The sequence below is a fragment of the Centrocercus urophasianus genome, unplaced genomic scaffold, assembly GCF_019232065.1.
Source record: "Centrocercus urophasianus isolate 14NV4802_14NV808 unplaced genomic scaffold, USGS_Curo_1.0 seq_73, whole genome shotgun sequence".
NCBI classification, from domain to species: domain Eukaryota; kingdom Metazoa; phylum Chordata; class Aves; order Galliformes; family Phasianidae; genus Centrocercus; species Centrocercus urophasianus.
The window spans coordinates 10,769,014-10,789,668 of record NW_024885344.1 but is presented as its reverse complement, the minus strand read 5'-3'; the positions used below and the strand labels follow the sequence as shown (position 1 = coordinate 10,789,668).

Here is a 20,655-nt window from a genome sequence, read left to right as displayed (position 1 = left end):
CTTCAACAATTAGATCAGTATATGCAGTGTCAGATGGGTCCAAACAGGCAGGACTTCTCACTGATGTCCTTGCTACTTATTTCAGGTACACAGACTGGGACTAATACGAATGTGACACCAGACTGAGATTATCTGTGACTAGTCAATTAGGAAATCTCTTTTAAAATCAGGCTACAGGGACAAGAAGCATCAGATTAAATAACTCCAGCAAATATGTTTCCATTTGATTTATTCTCTTTAAATGGCCTGGTCTGTTGTAAAATTTCCTCATTTATCAGTAAAATGAATTCAATGGTTCCCACACATAGCAAAGACAAAGAAAAGGCAGTATTTATGCTCAAGTTTAAACCAGCAGAATGGGGACTGTATTTTCAGGGTCCAAACGGTAGTTATCAGCTTGCATCAGGAGAGATGGGCAAACCTTCCCTTCATAAGACATTTCTCCCTTTTCCCTCTGACCATAGAAGTTGAATTTGCTATCAATTAATGCTATTTCAGAACCATTCAAATTTGTTTCAGTGAATAGCAGGTCTGGTGCAATTCTGGATTCTGCCAATCAAGTTTCTGCCTGTGGAATCAAGGTCTTTCTCTTCTCTGGAACAAACCTGCAAGAGAACATAACACTTTTCCTTCTTTCACCCTCTGTGCATTTGTGCTTTTTTATGAGCTGCCAACAGTGTTCCTAAGCACAGTAAGACTAAGTCTGATAGTATAGAACTCTGTTACTTCTAAAGGTAATTGGACAGAAGTGCAGCAGCATAAGCCGCTGGGTTAGAAACTGGTGCTTCTGAAGAATCATCCAAAGGCAAAGGCACTTGGAGAAAACAATTCAGTTATTTGGCAAAATAAGACTGGAGGAAACATACCCCAACATTTTTTACATTGGAATCTCCTGTTTTTTTATTAACTCTGTTAAATCCAAGGTCCTGTTCTAGTGAACTTCTATAGAGTCTCAGAGCAGAGTGTTCTAGGACTAAAGGATGCCTAGACGCCTTTCTTTACTGGGACTATGACAGGGACACAGATCTGGATTGACCAAATACTGGAACATGTTATGTTCCAGAGCCTCAGCCCTGCAGCAGCCTGCCTGAGGGTCTATGCTACACAGTTTTAGTACTGTTCTATTTGAAGCAGAATTTCAAAGAGCTAGATAAACTGGACAGTACTTTATCCTGAAAGAAGATGTCTGACACTCTCTAGGTCTTCTGGGCAGGTCTCTCTGCAGGAGTGTCCAACAACCACAGGTCTCAGCAGAGCAGAGCCCTTTCTGGAGGCTATGTGTTTAAGTTCCCCACTTCTGAGAGATTTTCATGTCAAAACTTCCCCAGAACCTCTGCTGTTGAGCTGTAAGTCTGAAAATCCTGCTTCTGAGCTGCCGACCCAGCTCCAGCTCCAAGCACATCTCTGGTGAGCTGGAGAACTTAAGAAACCTTTTGGTGTTAGGACCACCTATGGTTCTATGCCAAATAAACACTTTGAACTAAAGAGCCTATTCCAAGGGTTGAAAAGGAAAGTGGAAGTCAAAATAACGTTGCCAACACAATGTAGATGCTGGGAGAAACTTCTAGCAATGAGACAGACAACTGCATCAGTTTCACTGAGCAGACACAGGCATCAGGGAACGTATTTTGTTTTTGAGACAGCAACACTGGGTGTTCCTGAAATGCCTTATCACAATTTCCAGCCTGTAGGAAATCTGAAATATTTGATTTTATTTCCTTTTCAACCATATCTAAATTTCAAACAAAACCTCCATCCTTCCCTCCCACTTGCTGTTTTGCAGCAACTGGAAATATTATTTTCCAGGGGCATCTATAAATGAATTGGAGGTATCTGTTTTCTCCTAAGAGACAGAATGTATACAGTCTGTTTTTTCACCAGACACACTGGTCTGAATTTTTTTGTACTAGATTTGGGTATGTTTCCAACATCTGAAATTGTTTGTTTTAACAAGTACTCCTCCAGGCCCTTCAATGTCATCCAAAATATATAATCAGATAGTCAAGACACTATTTCTATAATACAAAAGCAAAGCTAGGCTGTTTGCCTGGATTACTGAGTTCTCTAATTCCAAGTAAGTTACAAGACCTAATGTAATTCCACAGCCAGGACTTTATTTATATTACTCTGTGCTAATAAAAGCATCTCCACAACAACCCAAGAGACACCACTGAGAAGAAGAAATCAATTTTATTCTTTAAGAAAATTAGCCAACAACTCAGTGGGCCTGGTTCTTATAGAATGAAAGAGCTATTTACACAACATAAATTATTAGTTAAGACATGTAACACATGTTATTTGTATATAATGCACATAATTATGGATACTTTCACCTAACACAAAAAGAACGTTATATGATACGGTGTAAACTGGAGACCACTTCCTGAGTTACTGACTGAGTGACTTTGGTCTATTTTGTGGGTTATGTACAAAATATGTGTTACGTGATCATATCTAAAATCCTACTGGATTCACTTATTGTATGGGAGAGAAAACCGATGCATTTAGAGGTTTCCCACAAACTCACATCAAGATCTGGAACAGATGATATTGGCAACCTTCCCAATGTAACATTGTGCAAAATAATTCAGCAGTATATTAAGAAAAAAAAAAAAAAAAAAAAAAAAAAATTTAAAAAAAAAAAAAAAAAAAGGTTGAACACAAATAATGAATTCTTATATTCATAGTAAAATACAAACAAATAAACAAACAAAAACCTCATAAAACTTTCCCTGCCCACCACAGGTACAAAAATTCCAAAAGAAGCCATTTTGAAATCAGAATGGATGTATAAAATGGCAAATGAACTCAGACATTCTGCTGGATTAAGCGACCATAGAAAGTACATTTCAGTTGGTTCTGCTTTCAGGTCTGATTGAGACTTACTCCTAAATCTGCAAATTTTAATATAATTACAAGCAAGTATGAAAATGTATAAATGTATGATAAAAATAATTAAATAAATTGAAAAAGCAACTTGCCAGGGTGAAGGGAACCTTGCATTTCCACCTCTGACAAGTGATGTATGTAGCAGTAGAGATGTGCCTATACAGGCCAGAGAGCTCACTGATTACAGGTGATTTTACATGCTCTGTTAAGCCTCTAAACTGTTACTAGTACTAATGATCTTGTCATTAGCTCCTCACCTCTACTTCAGTATGGAGTCAAATAGATGAATTCAAGTTACTTTCAAGAGTGTTTTCAACTTTCCCATTTTATTCCACATTGATCTGCGTGAGAAACCCACGCTCATACTTCAGCCAGTAAGTAGCACCTTTTTAAGCTATGTTTTGATTAACTCATCTGAGCAGTTTTCATCTCCTCAAATTCAATGTAGTTCAGGACTGAGAATAGTTAAATTTAACACTGGATTAGCTCTCAAACTTCTTAAGAGTGACTATAAATTAAGAGTAGGTTTAACAGCTTTCTGCTTTTCTGCTCCTGGCCATCATTCCCCATCTGGAATGTAAGTGATGGGGTGAGCACTTCAGGTACCTACAGAATAAAAGAAAGAGCGATTGTTCCTCAAATAAATGTACTATAGCTCCTATTGCTTCCACAGAAAACCAGCTGACAAAGCTAACTTCTACAACTCTAGCAAAGATGAACAACATTGCGCAGAAATAAGCACTATTTACAGATGGAGAGGAAGGCCAAACACATTGAAAAGAATTCTGTAAGCTAGTATTTCTCATGCCAAAAATCTCTTAATAAAGAGGCAAGGTGATCTTACACAGCTTAAAGTATGTCAGAGGCAGAGAAGAAAACAACAGCTCAGATCTAATTTAAAAGTTCTAAAATGTAAATAAAAATTCCAAACACTATGACTAAGATTCAAAATCAATATTCCTAAAAGGTTAACTAAATCAAACAGCAAATAATTCACAGCAAACACTTTCTACTTTTACCTATGAATAGAGACAGTAAATTCAGTTTAACATTTCACATACAAATGTTGCCAAGAACCTCTGGTCAGAAAGTAGAAGTTCCCGAGAATATGAGATTGCTTTTTAATCCACCCTCCTACCTCCAAGTGTACCTCACATCTCCTATAAACAGCAAATGTACATACCAATTCAAAAATACATCATTACAATTTATTGCAAAAGACAAACATGTATAACTACTTTATTTTTTCCTGTTGGGAAGGCAGCCTTTCCAATGATAAAACATTTGTACTGCCTTCTATTATGTTATATTAGTTTCAACAAAATTATCTATTTTGAAAACAAGCAGACTTAGTCCTCCTTTAGCTCCAGGGCTCTAAACAACATGTATCCAATGCTCTAAAAAGTCACGTATCATGACAGTTTTTGAAGAGTTGTGCAAGAAGTTAAAGGCTCAGTGAGCCCTCTGATACACTGTGTACCAGAAAAACTTGAGTCTGTCACAAGGAGCTGCTTGTTATCTTAATATTAACAAAATCTTTAAAAATCCCTTCCAGGAAATATATGATCTTAGTTAATGGCACTGTAAATTTCTGACACTGAATAAGCAAGTATTTGGTTGGAATCATTTAATAAAGAAGGCTGGAAGTCTAAATGAGAGGAAGATCTCTCAAGAGAATCAATTACTCAAAATAATTAATGACTATGGGAACTCCTCTCTTTTTGAAGAGATATTAATTGCTTTTGTATCTCTCTGAAAAGATCAGAAAGACACGAGTTCCCATAGTCATTACTAAACATTAACAATTTGCTCTTTGGAAAGTCTACCACCACAAAAAGCAAAGGCGGAAAGGAAATGCCCAGACCACAGATGTCTTCACAAGCATGCTTCAGCATCCTTATACTTGCCTCCTCTGAATCAAGCTGAAACACAAGGAAATTCCAACTGGAACTTCCATTCCCCAGCTTCCAATTACGTGAGATGATGTTAACATTATGATGAACCATGAATAAGGCGTGAACTTTAAAGACTACCACACGGCCTCTGCAAATTCTCTTAAGATAATGCAGCACTTGTACCTTAGCCTCTTTACTGACTATATCATACAAGGGAATTAAACACAGTCTTTGTTCCCACGTTTTATATTTTCTGACTTTAGAGTAACAGGGACACAAAAAAATTGTGTTTTATTAAAGATTTCATAGAGAATATGCTCTTCTGGACACAAATTCTCCTTCACATTTGTACCAAGCACAATCCTTGGGTAGCATAACTCCTTTCCCCACCTTCTGTCAACATTATTTAGCCAGGTTCAAATTCCACTCTTCTTACAGGCAGATTCCATTATCAACCAGATGTCCTCATTCTCCTCTTCCCACTTTTTTCCAGGTTTGGGGACTTTTTTTATTTGCACAGTTGGTTCAATCAACCAACAACTGTCACCCTGCGTCTTGGAACCAATAAAGCATTTGGTGAAGAGTCTCCATAGGATGCTGCCTATTCAAATGACCAGACCTTGAAGGTACTGCGATAACAGAGGGCAAACACTAAGTTCTCCTTCCCTCTCCAGGCTGGGGTATGATCAGTGCATGGGGAATATTCGGGAATACATATTACTAAATTCATATTGCTACTGAGCATGTGCAAACAGACGAGGAAATTAACTGTTAGCCATAGGGGGGAGAATCACATCTTTTCATTACTAGTCTAATAAAGAAAGATTAAAAAAAAAAATCAATATATTTACATATTTTGTTCTTGAAAACACTGTTTCCAAGATCTGTTATGGCTGAGAGCTTCTTTAAAGATACAAAAATGAACAAAATCTCAGTGAATCGAACAACATAAGAAATTTCAACTAAAAGATTTAACCAAAAAAAGAAGTTTTATAAAACTAATACAAAATTAGTAACAGGATCTATTGAAAAAATAATGCATTAAACGAACTGAGTAATAGATAGCAATCTATAGGAGAAGAGGCTGGCAAACTACTTGAAAGAGGGGAAACGTATCAATTTACTAGGAAAGTCCTGACAGCTGCTTTACGTACCTGAACATACAATCCTTTGGGGAAAAAAATTTTCTGCTATAAAATATTAAATAATGTAATCATTCAAATGCCCTATACGCTAATCTTGTATCTTTAAAGAAAAGGTTATTACTCCTTTTCTAAACTTTGTGCACTGAATACCTTAGGATGCATATCTATGACTTTCTCATATGCAAAAAAAAAAACAAAACAAAAAAACCAAAACACCCAAACCATTAACATGCAGTATAGTAGTTTTTACACCCTAATTGATTCTCTGTTATTATTTGTGAGAGCAATAACAAAATACTTTACCCTGTCACACACACAGTGCTTTTTCTAAATCTAGTCAGACTATAGAAACCACTCTCATAAAACAATTTTTAACAAAGAATGTCACAAAAAATGAAAAATGAAAAGCACCAGGAATTTTCCAACATTCAGACAATTACAGTCAGGACAGACAGCTACATTTACCCTGAACATTGTCAAAAGTAACACAGGTATCAACTTTCTGAAAGTTCTGTAACATGATTTTTTTATGCACGCAGTCACAAAAGAAGGCTCTGATGAAAACCACCTTGGATTACATAATTTACAGTGCCAAGATATTAATATACAAACACTCCTTGAAAGGAGTGCTCTTTGATGTCAAACAGCAGGTTGGTAAAACGATCCAAAATTAAACTGACATAGTACCTGTCAGCTTATTAATGGTTAGACAAGTTCTTGAGCAATCCTGTATTTGCTCTAACTTAATTATTATTTCTAATGTGCTGCTGTACATAGCGTTACAGAATACTTTCACACAAAAAGCTTGATTTGAATGGAAATTCTATTACATTCTTGGTCTAAAAATGGATTGACAATAGAAATGAAAGAAAAAGAAAGGACACCTCAAGCAGCCAAGGGAAACAAAAACACTGGCACAACATTAAGCTGTTCAAACAAAAATGAAGTTACTAACACAGACAAAAAGTAAAAGCATCTAAGAAAGCTTTTTTGAGCGTAACTAGCACCAGTCTGATGCATCACTGCACTTTGTATCCACACCCACTACACTAAATTAATTCACCACACTCAAACATACAGCACAGGTGAATACACATGCAACACACAAGAAAATTACATGGGATGGCAATGGCTTCTTATTTTGCCAGGGAACTTACTGGCTTGGATGGATGACTCAATAAAACTTCAGGGTGCTAAAGGGAGAAAGAGGATAGGAAAAGATGGGGAGAGTTGGGGATAGGAGACAGGAGTGTGAGAGAAAAAAAAAAGATGCAACAAAAAAATAGTTTTAAAAATAGCTACATCTTGTATTTAATAAGAAGACAATCTCAACGTGTGAGTTTGCACGCATTACTAAGCAGCTTTTGAAACAAGAGAAATGTTGGAAGTTACCCTTGTCTGAGTTCTAAACTTTACCTTCATTTCTTATTATAAAACAGTTTTGTCAAGTACTCAAATACTTATTGCAGTCCTCTGTTTGGGTTTAGGTGACACTTTTACAGGTAGCAGGACTTCAATTTCTAGGGTTTCACTTGTGTCAATCACAAGACCACTGAATAGTTTGGAAAAATACTTCAGCAACTAACACTATCTGAATGCTGAAACCAGTTGCTGAGTTTTTACTTGTGTTCCTAATAGAGAAGCTGATTTCCCTGGCAGCCTTTTTCACCCTAGGTTGCTATACTGCAAACACATTTATCACCCTTTAAGAAGAATATAAAAATTCATAACCTTCTGCAAACATGTGAAAAAAGTTTTATCGTTTCTAGTTCATCTACTAATGTATCTGTAATACTTTCAGTTGTAACAGGGAATCCTTTTTCACAAAAATGAAAGGACACAAGAGCCAGTATAAGACTAACCACGCCAAATCTTCGGAAACATGCAAATTGGGTCAACACTTCATTCAGACATTTTTTCCTGTCTTCTAAAATATATTATCCTTCTTAATTTGAAAGTAGAAGACCGCAGCAGAAAAAAAAAATCTAAAAAAAAAAAAAGCAACTTGTAAGTGAGCCCAACGAATCTAGAGGTATTTTCCTGGCAAGGAATCACTGTTAACTTTCTTTTACGTAAAGTCTCCAGAACAGCACCAAAGGGAACTTGGTTAACATATGGTTTGGGATTCTTTCTTTTCTCTAACCTTGATCTCTTTCAAATGAATAAAATTTCCAGAGGGAGAAAAACTATTCACTGGAAATGGAAACGGACAAAGACGTGCTCATCTTTGCTGAACACATTCTAATGTTAGGAGGTCTCCTCCAGATTAGAAAAGCAAAATGAAACAAAGCACATTGTCTGAGAAATATCAGACACAAAAGGCTAGGAAGAGGTTGTCCTTAAAATAACTAGAAGAAAACTTGTTCACTAGAAAAATATTACCATCGCACTTCACATAAAAAACACCTTAGAGTGAAATGCTTGGAGAGAACTCTTGTGTGTGATTTCCCTCTAATGACTCCATCTCAGCATAAAAGGAGACTATTTAAGGCATGACACCAGACCAGGTACACTCAACAGTGAGGTATGGCTTTCTTTCAGCACTCAGTATCTCCTTGTGGTAGGCTGACAGCTGCGCAAAGAAGCAGGGGCAATAGAATAATTAGAACGTTTAGCACACAGATTTCCATAAACGTATTATTAGAAAACTAACTAATTCCCCCATGAAACCCAGCAATGCAAAAAACACCCAAGCTCTTTAGCTACAAAAAAAAAGTCATTAGCAAGAAAGAGAATAGTAATAATGAGAACTGGATGGACAAAATCAGAAAACAGAGACTGCTGACACGGAAAGAAAAACAACATGAGTAACTTTTCAGCACCCCTACACACTACTTGGTTAATGATGTTTCACTTCAGAGTAATGCTAAATGGCTTTCACAGAAGTGGAAGCTTGCACTGTTAATGATTTCTTTAAGACTCACTCTTTACAGATTAACAAGAGTTTCTTTTCCAAGGATCCTTATTATTTACTTATCTAATGGTTTAGCAGGGCTCCAGGGCTGCATCTTCTGAACCTTTAAGGCTAAGACTTAACTGAAAGTAAACAAATTGTTTAATAGACAAAAAGAGGCAAAAGAAATAAGATTGATGTGTGATGATAGGCACATTTCTACTCAAATCACAAGGAAAAGAACCTAGAAGGAAAAGCTTCTTGCTATTTGCTGTTAAGAGCTACAAAAGGGAATACCTCCTTCACGTGTCACGTACAAAAAACCCCACTAAAATAATATAATTATGCTTAACGTAATAAAATTCTTCAGGTCATTTTTAACTCATTTTTAAACCAAATGCTATTATGTAGCCATTAGATTTAAGGGTAATTATGACAGTTATTTACAACGGTTAACAATGCAGATGTGAAAAACTGGGTTTTTAAAAGCTTTAAATTGGAGCTGGATTATCCATCATGCAATTGTTTCAAGGATGACAAGTAACTAATCCACCTTGAAAATGCCAAACTGCCTGAATAGTTAGCTGCAATGTATTTAAAGAGAGAAATGCTGTAAAAAATATTTTTCTACTTCTCTGCAAATGACAAAAAAAAAAATTGGTAAATTAAAAACAGATGGGAAAAGGTTGTTAAAGAAATACCTAAGCTTACTCATAGCTATAAAGTATATTCAAGTGGTTGTTAACTATATTTTCTTCTGTAACAAAGAGAAATTGTGACTTGGTTCTAGAAAGCAGGGAGGATCAGTGGTAGAAGTGGGATGTTTCATACAAGAGGAAAGCGAGAGATAGTCAATTACATGAAAACACACAAGGTTCTACGGCTGTAATTTCTTTCTAAAAAGCCAGTCTGGACTGACTCAGTATCACCAAAAAATCTTTTAAGTCAATTTGTATTTTCCCTTAAATGAGAAAGATGTAGTAGCCCAACATGTTGCAACATTTTTCGTGAGGTAAAAGGTATTGATGATTTTCTCTCTGTGAGACTTCAGAGAGTACTTTAGGCTCTCTGCAAAGGAAATAATTGCCTAATGTCCCAGCAAGCAGCAATGCCTGAAGCAGAGATGTCCAGAGTATTAATGGTCAAGCTTTGGAATGAACACAGGTAATGGTAGGTTATGAATTTTCTTAGCTTGCATAACTGAAACCATTCTGAATGAATGAGATTAGGTTTTTGTAGGATGTACAGATGAGAACTTATTTGTGTTTACAATATAGTGAATACATACTCATTATTTTTCTCAGAACCAAATAAAGAATGCAATTGCTTGTACCATAGCTGCCCTGCCTAGGTACTTTTGATCTTTTTTCTATTTTAAGCCTCTGGAAAAGGATCACAGGAAAATATTTCATCCTCCTAATTATTTCCTGAAACAAAAGGAATAGATAATAAAAAGACATGTTTTCATGAACTGGCAGTGTGTCCTTAAGTAAAGTTCCTGGATAACAGTTATTAAACAATCTCCAAAATGAAATGAGCAGAAGTAGACCTAAAGAAATTATAAAGAAGAGCTGCCATTGCAGGGCAAATTAAGTGCATATTTATCATCTATCTAGCAGTGTTTCAACAGATTTTGGTCACGCTCCACACCAGCTTATGCTCAGTAGCTTATGCTACTGAGATGCTTAATGTGTGCATATAGCAAAAAAAGTGATCTCTGGGGAAGCAGTGAAAAGCAGTACATTCACAAACATGCAATATAAAATCACATTACCTAAATAATTGAATTTCCACAACTGTTATTCCTTAACTTCGTTTGTTATGTACTCTCTCAGTTAATACTACGTATATATACTTATAAGTAATTACACTTACAAATAATTTTAACTACATGCGTATCCACAAATTATTACTATTGTCCAGCTGCTACAATAACCTCTGGTGAATCTTTGCTGCAATGTATTACTCAACTCATTATTATTAACAAACTGACAAGGGTGAAATGCTAATTCAAAAGAAAGTGCCCTAATTCATGTCCTAATATTGATTCATTCATGTTGAAAACAGCCTGAGAGATTGATCAAATGTGCACAACTACTCATTCCTGACGTTTTATTTTGCTGACCAATAGAACTGTTTCATTTGTGGAGCAGAATTAAAAAGGGAAACTAAGGATCTAGACATGCTTAACTGTAGAATTCTCAAGTGCATTAAAATCTACTCAACAGACTTGCCAAGCAGCACTTAATTGTAGCCTCTAAACTTAAGCTCATATTCATCTGAAGAACGAGGACAGAGTTTCACACCAGACAGAGCACAGACACACCTCATTTTCCTGGCTAGATGTAAAGAACTAGATATGACTCAGTAATCCAAGACTTAAATTTCTTTAAAATGCTGTATTTTGTCTTATTCTAATTTTACAAGCACAAGGATTATCAATATTTCAGCTAATGTGTTTTGTACTCTTTCATTACAACCAAATCAATACTCTCTAAAGGTGTAACATATGGGCTATTCATATCTGAAGTACAGACAACTTGCATGATTATGTTCAAGCAAATTAGCTTGCCTGTAAGAGTGTACCACTCTGCTAAACTGCACACTCCTACAAACTTTCCATCTGTGACTCACAGTGAGATTAAAACAAGGGATTAGACACTTCACTGGTGACATACCCATTTGTTATTACACGCTCCCACGTGCCACTCATGCACCTGCATTTATCACATTAACACCTACATATGCTGATAATTTACGTGCAAAATGTTTGGCTGTTAAAATTCTAGTTGTTACACCAGTTTAATAGGACAGTTACTAGTGGAGACTGTATTGAAGCAGACTAACTTTCTAATTTCTTGTACCTGCTAAAATATACGCAGTCAATAGCACCGTCATTGCATGCAAATGAAGTTCAAAATTAGCAGCAGTGTCTGAAAGTTACTTTCTGATAGACTTGGCTTGCAATACTGTTTGCATGGACACAATTTCAGAGTATTTACTGAAAAGCAATCTACAAACCCAATTTTTTCAGTGTAAATGTATCCAATCTATGTAACATTGGATATTTACCTTGCATATACAAATATGAAATAAGATTACCTTCTTCAATTGAGTTTCCATTTTCAAACATTCTTCCTTTTTCTGTTCCAATGCAATTTCCAGTGTCTTAAGCCTTGAATCTTTCTTCAGTCCTGATGAAGCTAAGGATGAAGCATGCTCCTTCAGATCCAGTAAGGATGACTAAAATAAAAGACGTAAAATAACTAACAAATAAATACTCCCTATGTACAATAGCTAGGTTTTGTGGGGTTTGGTTTTTTTTTTTTTGGTCATCATTTTCTTCTCATCCCTTCACATGATGCTGATGATCAACTTAGAACAACATATTTTGTTGGAATTTTTCGGATGTTCACAGAGCTGGCTTAAGGCAGCTTGATTTAATTCAAGTTCTCAGAGTCAAAATGAAACCTTGTCTAAATCCATTTAAAAATTATTTTTAAGGATAGAACATTCTGCAAACTATAACTAGCTCTTCAGCGATAGTCAAATTTAAGAAAAAAACTGTTTTTAAAGAAAACCTTCTTTAAAAATCATATACATTTAGCAGATTTGGTCACTGCATGTAAAACAGAGATTGCAGAAAGTTTTTTTTCCACAGAACTGTTAGGGCGTGACACTGACTTGTGCAATTTATCTTCAAAAGACATCTCAACTTCTTATTTTCTGAACAGTTTTGTTTTTTTTTTTTTCCCTGAATTTCACTTCTATGTGCACAAAAATTGTAGCACTTGCCTGGTACCTTTTTTATCCTTTTCATTTGATTGAGTTGTGAAAGATGACTGAAGTAGACCTGAATGTTAGAATTCCAAGAGAGGAACATGGAACTTACATATTTCTCTGATACAACTCCGTTGACTTCTCCAGCCAGTTGGTTCTTTAAAAACAACCAACTTAATTACCAAAAATGGACTCTTGACAGGAAAAAGAATAAGTTCTATTGTTTACACAATATGCATGAACACTCTCCACTATGTGTATACATTCTTTGACCTATCTGGAGCTTCAATCTACTTCTGTTCTTCCCTTCCTATATTTAGACATAAACAAGCTTGTTCTCACCTTCCGTAAGTATTGCTCCAGTAAACTCATTGCTGACCAGTGGTATTCACTGGCAATAAGATTAACTGCTGCTAATAATGGGACTGTGCTATCCATGAAAAAGATGGTTCTGCAATATTTATGCTTTGAGAAATTCTCAAACAATATATTTTACTAGATAAACTTGTTGAAGGACCGTTACAATGAAGGAAGAGTTATCTTCACCTAAAATATAAAATACAGCAAAATGTAATACAACAGATTTATTTTGCTGGTCAACCTCTTTCTCTGTGAGATCTCCTTGTAAAATGCTGACTTTCTCTTTCAGGTCCTTAATGTCTTTTTTGTAGGTGTCAATCTCTTCCTGTTTTTCTCGTTCATCTCTGTCCCGTTGCTCCTTTAGGCGCTCAATGGTCCTTTCCTGACAAAAGAAAGTAGCCTGTGAGGACAATCCCCCATATTCTTTCAACTTCTAATGTAATTCAACACTTCTTACACACTGATGTTTGTTGGACATTGTCATATTCTTCTCTACTGCTGTATAATAGATCCTCAAGAAGGAAAACAGTTGACTTGAAAAATCTGTGCATTCATTGCTAAGAAATATCAGGCTTTCTGTACAGTTGAAAGTTTACAGTACTGTTACAATACAACAAAATTTATCTGGTTCTGATAACCAGAATTAACCCAGAGGATATGGTATATACTGTTTCCTTACTATTTAAACCTATTTTTTTGAAGCATAGAGGCCCTTCACAGAAGAAGGGGGTAGTGCATATATGAGAGCACGATCAATATGTGGCAGGCAATAAAACAACAATTTAGTATGCCAGATATCAATGGAGAGTTGCTTATTCAGAAAGCTGAAGGGTTGCAAGTGAACACCCTAACCTTAGCAAAGCTTTACCATAGCATTTACATTGATAGGATCTGACAGACTACTGGCACCATAACCTTGGTTCTCTGAGAATCAAGAAAAAAATATAAGAATTCTAAAAAGTTGCCAAACCAAAACAGAGCAGACAAGGCTGCTCCCTCAGTCAGCTATCTCCTGAGAACTGAGCAAACAGAAAACAAAACACACTAAGAATGATAAAAGTGCAAATAAAGTGAGACTGAAATGCAGACATCCACAACAGTACCAAAGATGTACCACGCAAATAGATGACAGCACAAGCAGCACCCCTGCGGAATGTGGTAAGACAAAGAGCACAGTTTTGTTTCACACAAGATGATGATAATTAGCTAATGACTGTAGAGAACCGGTTCATGGCTCAGCTCCACCCTCCTGCCTCTCTGGAGCATTTTGCCCACACTGTGCGATACCACACAGTAGAGGCTGCACTCAGAATATCCTGCAGTGCCCTCTTGTGAGAGATGTCTCTAAGCAGCAGCATCACGCTGATTCCTCTTGCAGACAAAGGACTTGATGCTGCATTAAGGATTTCTTTTATGCAGAGTCCAATCAGCACATAGGAAAGCTGACTGTAGCAAGGTTGTGAGCAGAAGGACCTTCAGCACTGAGAGACTGCAGCTTGCCATACTCACTTTTTCGGCAAGTGCTTCTTCCAGCGTGGTCAAGGCAGTGTCAGTATTGGTGGTGTCAGCCTGCAAGGATTTCACTCGATCCTTTAAACTGCTCATTTGCTTTTCCTTGTCTCTTAGCTGCTCTTGAAGATTTTCAATCTTAAAGAAGAAAAGCAGATTTTAAGAAAACAGTTATTAGTTCCATCCAAATCCTCTTAGAAGTGCACGAAACTCTTTAAAATGTTCTCAAAACAAAGAAAACAAATGAGGGCATAATACCTATAATCTTACATGGAAACATCAAGCAATGCAATCAAAATCATCAAGTATAATAAAGAACCAGCAACATTTTCAGGAACTGGAAGAGAACTCAGAGTAAGAAAGTGTAAATGTTCCCCAAGAAAATCAATCAATCAATCAAAGAATATTTCTGATTTCTGACGATCTTGGGCACTGTGTGACTGAAGGAAACTACCACATTTGATATTTACAAAAAAATGCTGATGTAATAACAATATAAAAGAGTAAAAGCTCAAAACAAAATAAACAAAAAAAACATTACTACCGATATAAACAAGAAAAGACTCTTGAGAAGTTGTGAAGTAGTATTCTCCTAAGTACTTCCCTTGCTACCAACACATTCTCCACTGCTGTTTTTCATAGAATCCTTGGAGTTGGAAGGGACCCTTAAAAGCCATCTGGTGCAACCCCCCTGCAGTGAACAGGGACACCCACAGGTAGATCAGGTTGCTCAGAGCCCCATCCAGCCTGACCTTGCGTGTCTCCAGGGATGGAGCATCCACCACCTCTCTGGGCAGCCTGTGCCAGTGCCTCGCCACCCTGATCGTAAAATACGTCTTCTTTATATTCAATCTAAATCTCCTCTCATACTAAAAGAGCATGAAACCATTTCTCCTTGTTCTATAACCACAGTTCTTGCTAAAGAGTCTGTCCCCTTCTTTCCTGTAGCTTCCCTTTAGATACTGAAAGGCAGCTATTGGGTTACCTTGGAGCCTCTCAAGTATTTTGCTATACGGTGTACTAACAAAAGACATCATTGTCAGGACAGAAAATATACAGGATTTGTTTTCTGCAGTTGCACAATTCAGTCTGTTTAAGAGTTCTGAACATATCTTTTGACAGATCAAGAAGACCAAGTGCTGAACTCATATTATGCATACACACACTTCACAAGGAACAGACACATTAGCACATACTGGTCACCTGTAGAAAAATTTATCAGAACAACATTAAACTGGGTACAGAATTTTCCTTCTGCACTTGCTGCTGGCAGATTCATCTTGCATCAGCAAACTTATATTGTAGGCTGGAGAATGACATGTGGCATCTAAGGTACCTATCTTCCAAACATTTGTGACAAAATATTCTTTTAAATCAATTTATGCAACAAGACATCCCCAGTGGTTTAGTCCAGTATTTAGGAAACTTTTTGAAAGCATTACCAGCATTTTTGCTTCACTTGTCTAACAGCAGTTAGAAGGTCATCAAATATCCCCATTTCTTTCTTTTGACCCTTGAAAGACCGAGCTGCTGTGATTACAGAGCAAATAGTTATTTAGAACCATCAAATACTACTCTGCTCCCTATTACAATCACATCTGGACCAGTGGTTTAGAAAATAGTCAAGATACGTAAAGATATGTCTAAAACATTTTGTAGGAGGCTAAACACCCAGTCACAAAAAGTGGTAAATGCATTATACATGAAAGCTAAGAGAAAGAACCACCTCCTAATCCAGACAAACCCTTACTAACGATCCTTAGTAACCCAGGGCCACTGAAAAAGTCTCCTGGTAGAACATTCTCTAATCAGGTTGGTGTTTTTTATTTCTCTTATGCAAGCACTTGTAAACTCATGATCCAGCTTTGTACACAATCTATGTCTTATTGATAGCAGAAGAACTCTGTGTGAACATATGTATATATTTATTTCAATTTTTAAGGAATGGACTAAAACTGATCTTAGTTTATCTTTGTCATTATTTCCTCAGAGAGGAAAAGCATTAGGCTTCCAAGTTCTTCTCAAAGTTTAAGACTGAGCACAGTACAAGTAACACCATAAAGCAAATTTTGAAAAGCACCAAAAAAAGCAGACTCAGAAATAACTGCAATAACCATAAATTCCTGCTTCTGTTTAAACGTGTATTATTTAACGCACCACTAGCATAGACTTGGAGCACAGGGAGCTTCAGAGACGGCTCAGCCATCCTGAATGAGAAGCTCTGCTGGCGCCCACCTATGCAGACACCAACGAGGTAACATCCCTGAGAGCAGCCTACGTGGCTGCATCTGACCGTAGGAGCTTTCAGTGTCGTCAGCTGTCTAGACAGCCTGGCTGTTTAGACAGCCAACCATGAAAATATACTACAAAGAAGTGTGAGCTATACTTAGACTTGTGTTTACTTCTGGAGGCGAAATGCTCCAGCAAAGGCTCCAAGTGGCTGGAGAGGGGACTAAGTGACTTTCTGTTGTAACCAAACTGCACACAAGAGACAGCTAAATAATTTAGAGCCAGCACATGGAAGATACTTGCCAAAGCAGCACAAGCATTTGCACAAGCACAGCAGACATTTACATGTTTCAGTAACTCTATTTACCGTGATGAGAAAAAAGTGACAGCTATGTATTAGTACTGTAACTGAAGCATAGTCCCATTTCAAAAGCATTCTCTGGCACAAAAAAAAAAAAAAATGCTGTGTGTAAAAAGGGTGAATTTGTCTATTCTTTCATGTTTTGGATTCTGGAGTAATGAATGTTTTCTTTCTTTATCCACCAGGGAATAGAAGATATACAAAACTGTTCCAAATCACACTAATACACAGGAGCTATTAATAAAAATAATAAAAATATCCAACAAACCAAACAAATAAAAAACAAAGCTACTTACAGCTGCGCTGTAAGGATAGGATAACTGATGGTCCCTAACAAGAATATGCCTTTAAGCTACAGAAAACTAACTCAACTGATGTGCCTAAACTGAAACTCTTCTATAATAACAGATGGAAAATGCCCTCTCTGAAATCACAGAAAGAGCTATAGAAATGTATTTATCCAGTTTGGCAACTGTAAGAAATAGAAGATAAACTATAAATTCTCCAGAATGATATAAGCTGAAGGAAAAAGAAAGAATACTCTCTACATATCCAATTAGTCAATCAACAGAAAGAATTTTACTACTACATCCTTGCCAGCACTCTGAGTCCCTTTGTCAAATAGAATACATAATATACCTCCTATTTTTTTTACGGTCTTCTAATCTTAAAAATTGGGGAAAAAAAATTATTCTGAACAAATTCTCAAATAACTGATAGAAATAAATCAGATTATTAAAACACTTCTATGTTTGTCCACAGTGAAAGATAAAATAAAATGTGTTGGTATCTCCAAACTCTCTGGAAAACAGAAAGGGACAAAGAATGAAGGAACACTGTTTAGTCTGGAAACAGTTGGAAAATGGCAGATTTCCCCTGTAATATCCTAGAAACCTAAGGAGCATACATATGTAAATACATGGTAACTTTCTAAATAGGAAAAATAAAAAATATAGATTATTAATATTTTTCAGTCTTCTCATACATACTCAGTTTGCTGGGTCAAGACAGGGATCTTCTTTTAGAAGCTTAGACACTAAGCTTACATGAAGGCATGTATTCACACATTGGAATCTTCTGTTCTGCATAACAGTTTCCTTTCCAATAACAATTTACTGAAATCTTTTTCTCCAGCTTTACCTGCTGTCAGGTACTATCTTGTTTCAACCTGGGTGATTTACTCCTAGTTGCATAGAAACAATTATTTCTCTTTCCCCTCTGAAGTGCAGTGAGGCAAAAGAAGTCGCCTCTGGCATGCTGTTCCAAAGGCAAGGATGCACTGGTACTTCTTGCAAATACTCATGCTACTGAAAAGTCCATGCAAATGCAAGGAAGAAAAGCTACATTTAATTTAATACTCATAAAGATCATTAGATTCCCAGATTCCTCTAATTACAGGTTATTAGACCCTTCTTTCAGCCAAGAATACCTTTTGCACAACAACCGTAATGCGATGTGTGTAAACAGAATATTTGAGAAGCTGATTTCTACTCTACCAGTAACTGCAATATCAGAATTAGCACAGTGGGCTTGGGAATTGGTCATTCCATTTCTTTTTTAGTTCTTTCCTGATACTGGAAAATAACTCTTTCCTCCCCAAAAATATTTGCTTTTAATCAAAGATCAACAGAACACAACTTTTTTCATCACCTGAAACCTAATTAATTGTATTTGTATTTCATTTCCAACATTCAAGTTTCTCTTTTCTATTTTACTTGTCTTCTAAAAGAAATAAAGTGATAAAAGAAAAAAAAAAAAACAACGTAAAAAATAGGGTAAAACCCTATTAAATTAGTTCACATTTTTTCATTCTAAGACAATAAAGAATAGAAGTGAAACAATCCCCTTAGAAATACAAAGGTCCAACGATATTTGGGAATATATATATATGTATATATATATATTTAAGCAAAATTTTAAATTAAAAATCTTTTTATTCAGTTTTGAGAAAGTTTCCTGCATTGAATAACTAGCTGTAGTATTTTCACCAGTAACGTGACATCTTCTCCTTAATATACACTGCACATCTGAAAGGCAATTATTGTAACACAGGACAGTTTTCCGTGATTTGTATTAGAAAAGCAAAATACCTCAACAGACTGCTACACCTCATACTTTTTCAATCCTAGGTTTCATTCAATGGGAACACTACTGTAAAAAGAATCTAAATAGTCAGATGAGTTCATAGGTTTTCTAATCTTTCCCATGGAATTCCTGTCCAGATAAATAAAGCATTACATAAGGTGTAAGCTTTCCAAACAGAAAGGCTGCTCTCACATCTATCCAGAGCCTTCTCTCTCCTGTCCTCATAGGGAAGGTGTTCCATCCCTTGGATCATTTCTGTGGCCCACCTATGGATGCACTCCAACAGGCCCACATCTCTCCTGTACTGAGGACTCCACACCTGGATGCAGTACTCCAGGTGAGGTCTCACCATTGCAGAATAGAGGGGCAGGATCACCTCCCTCACCTGCTGGCCACACTTCTTTTGACGCAGCCCAGGATACGGTTGGCTTTCTGGGCTGTGAGGGCACATTGCTGGCTCATGCTCAGCTTGCCATCCACCAGTGCTTCCAGGTCCTTTTCAGCAGGGCTATGCTCCACCCTTACATCCATCAGCTTACAGAGACAGTGGAAGCTGCCATGACCCAGGTTCAAGACCTTGCATTTGGCTTTGTTGAACCTCAGGAGGTTCTCCTGATTCCACTGCTTGAACCTGTCTGGGTCTCTCGGGATGGCATCCCATCCGTCAGACGTGTCTCAGACACCACACAGCATCATCTGCAAACTTGCTGAAAGTGCACTAAATCCCACTGTCGATGTTACTGATGAAGATGTTAAAGATCATTGGCCCCAGTACTGACCTCTAAGTATATTTAAGTTTTCTTAAAGAACTTCAAATTCTAGAGCCCCGGGTAATACTTCCATACAGACAGTGAACTGTTCAGTTAACCAATAAATCTGTTCTGCTTATACAAATTGTGCTACTCCTTGATCACTTTTTATTTTTCCTCACATGTAAGTTTTCTCTTTTTTTTTTCTTTTTTCTTTTTTTTTTTTCTTTTTACCAGTGTTCTAATTCAGTGCTTATCTGGAACATTATTGTCTTTGCAACATCACATCAGAATATCACTGTACTTTGGGAATGCCCTGATTCTGCAGAACATAGTATAGTGGGATTCCATAATATATGAGAACAATGGGATTCTGCTACACTTTGATCTGCAGTGGCTTAAGAGAGAAAAGCAGTCTAAAGGGATGGGAAGAGTATGGAGGAAAGAGAGTATGGCTGAAAGAGAATTTAAGATTGGGAAACTCCAGCGTAGTGGTATATCATACATGGTACAATCTTACTGACCACCATTTAAACCCAGTTATAGTTAAGAATAGCTTCCAAAGGAGGAAAAAACAAAAAAGCTTGCTCTTTAACAAGATGAAAACTTTTTGCATTTTTTATTCTCAAGATCTGATGAAAATCAGTTGATATTAACAAGTTCCTACACTGCATAGCTTTACAAATAAAATATTTTGTGGCTACATAGCTTAGAAAGCTTAAAGAATCTACTATGATTTCTATTTAAAAAACAACTCAAT

General features: G+C 36.6%; 1 protein-coding gene across 5 annotated transcripts in view; it reads right to left on the bottom strand.

The window, feature by feature from the left end:
* Positions 1–20,655, bottom strand: part of ERC1 (ELKS/RAB6-interacting/CAST family member 1) — a 288,936-nt gene that overhangs the window by 162,096 nt on the left and 106,185 nt on the right. For all 5 annotated transcript variants that reach the window (XM_042837662.1, XM_042837661.1, XM_042837663.1 and 2 more), the window contains 3 exons: positions 14,472–14,609; positions 13,204–13,344; positions 11,925–12,065 (listed from right to left, as the gene is read on the bottom strand). In XM_042837662.1, the coding sequence (XP_042693596.1) occupies positions 11,925–12,065; positions 13,204–13,344; positions 14,472–14,609 (420 nt within the window). The remainder of the gene's footprint in view (positions 1–11,924; positions 12,066–13,203; positions 13,345–14,471; positions 14,610–20,655) is intronic.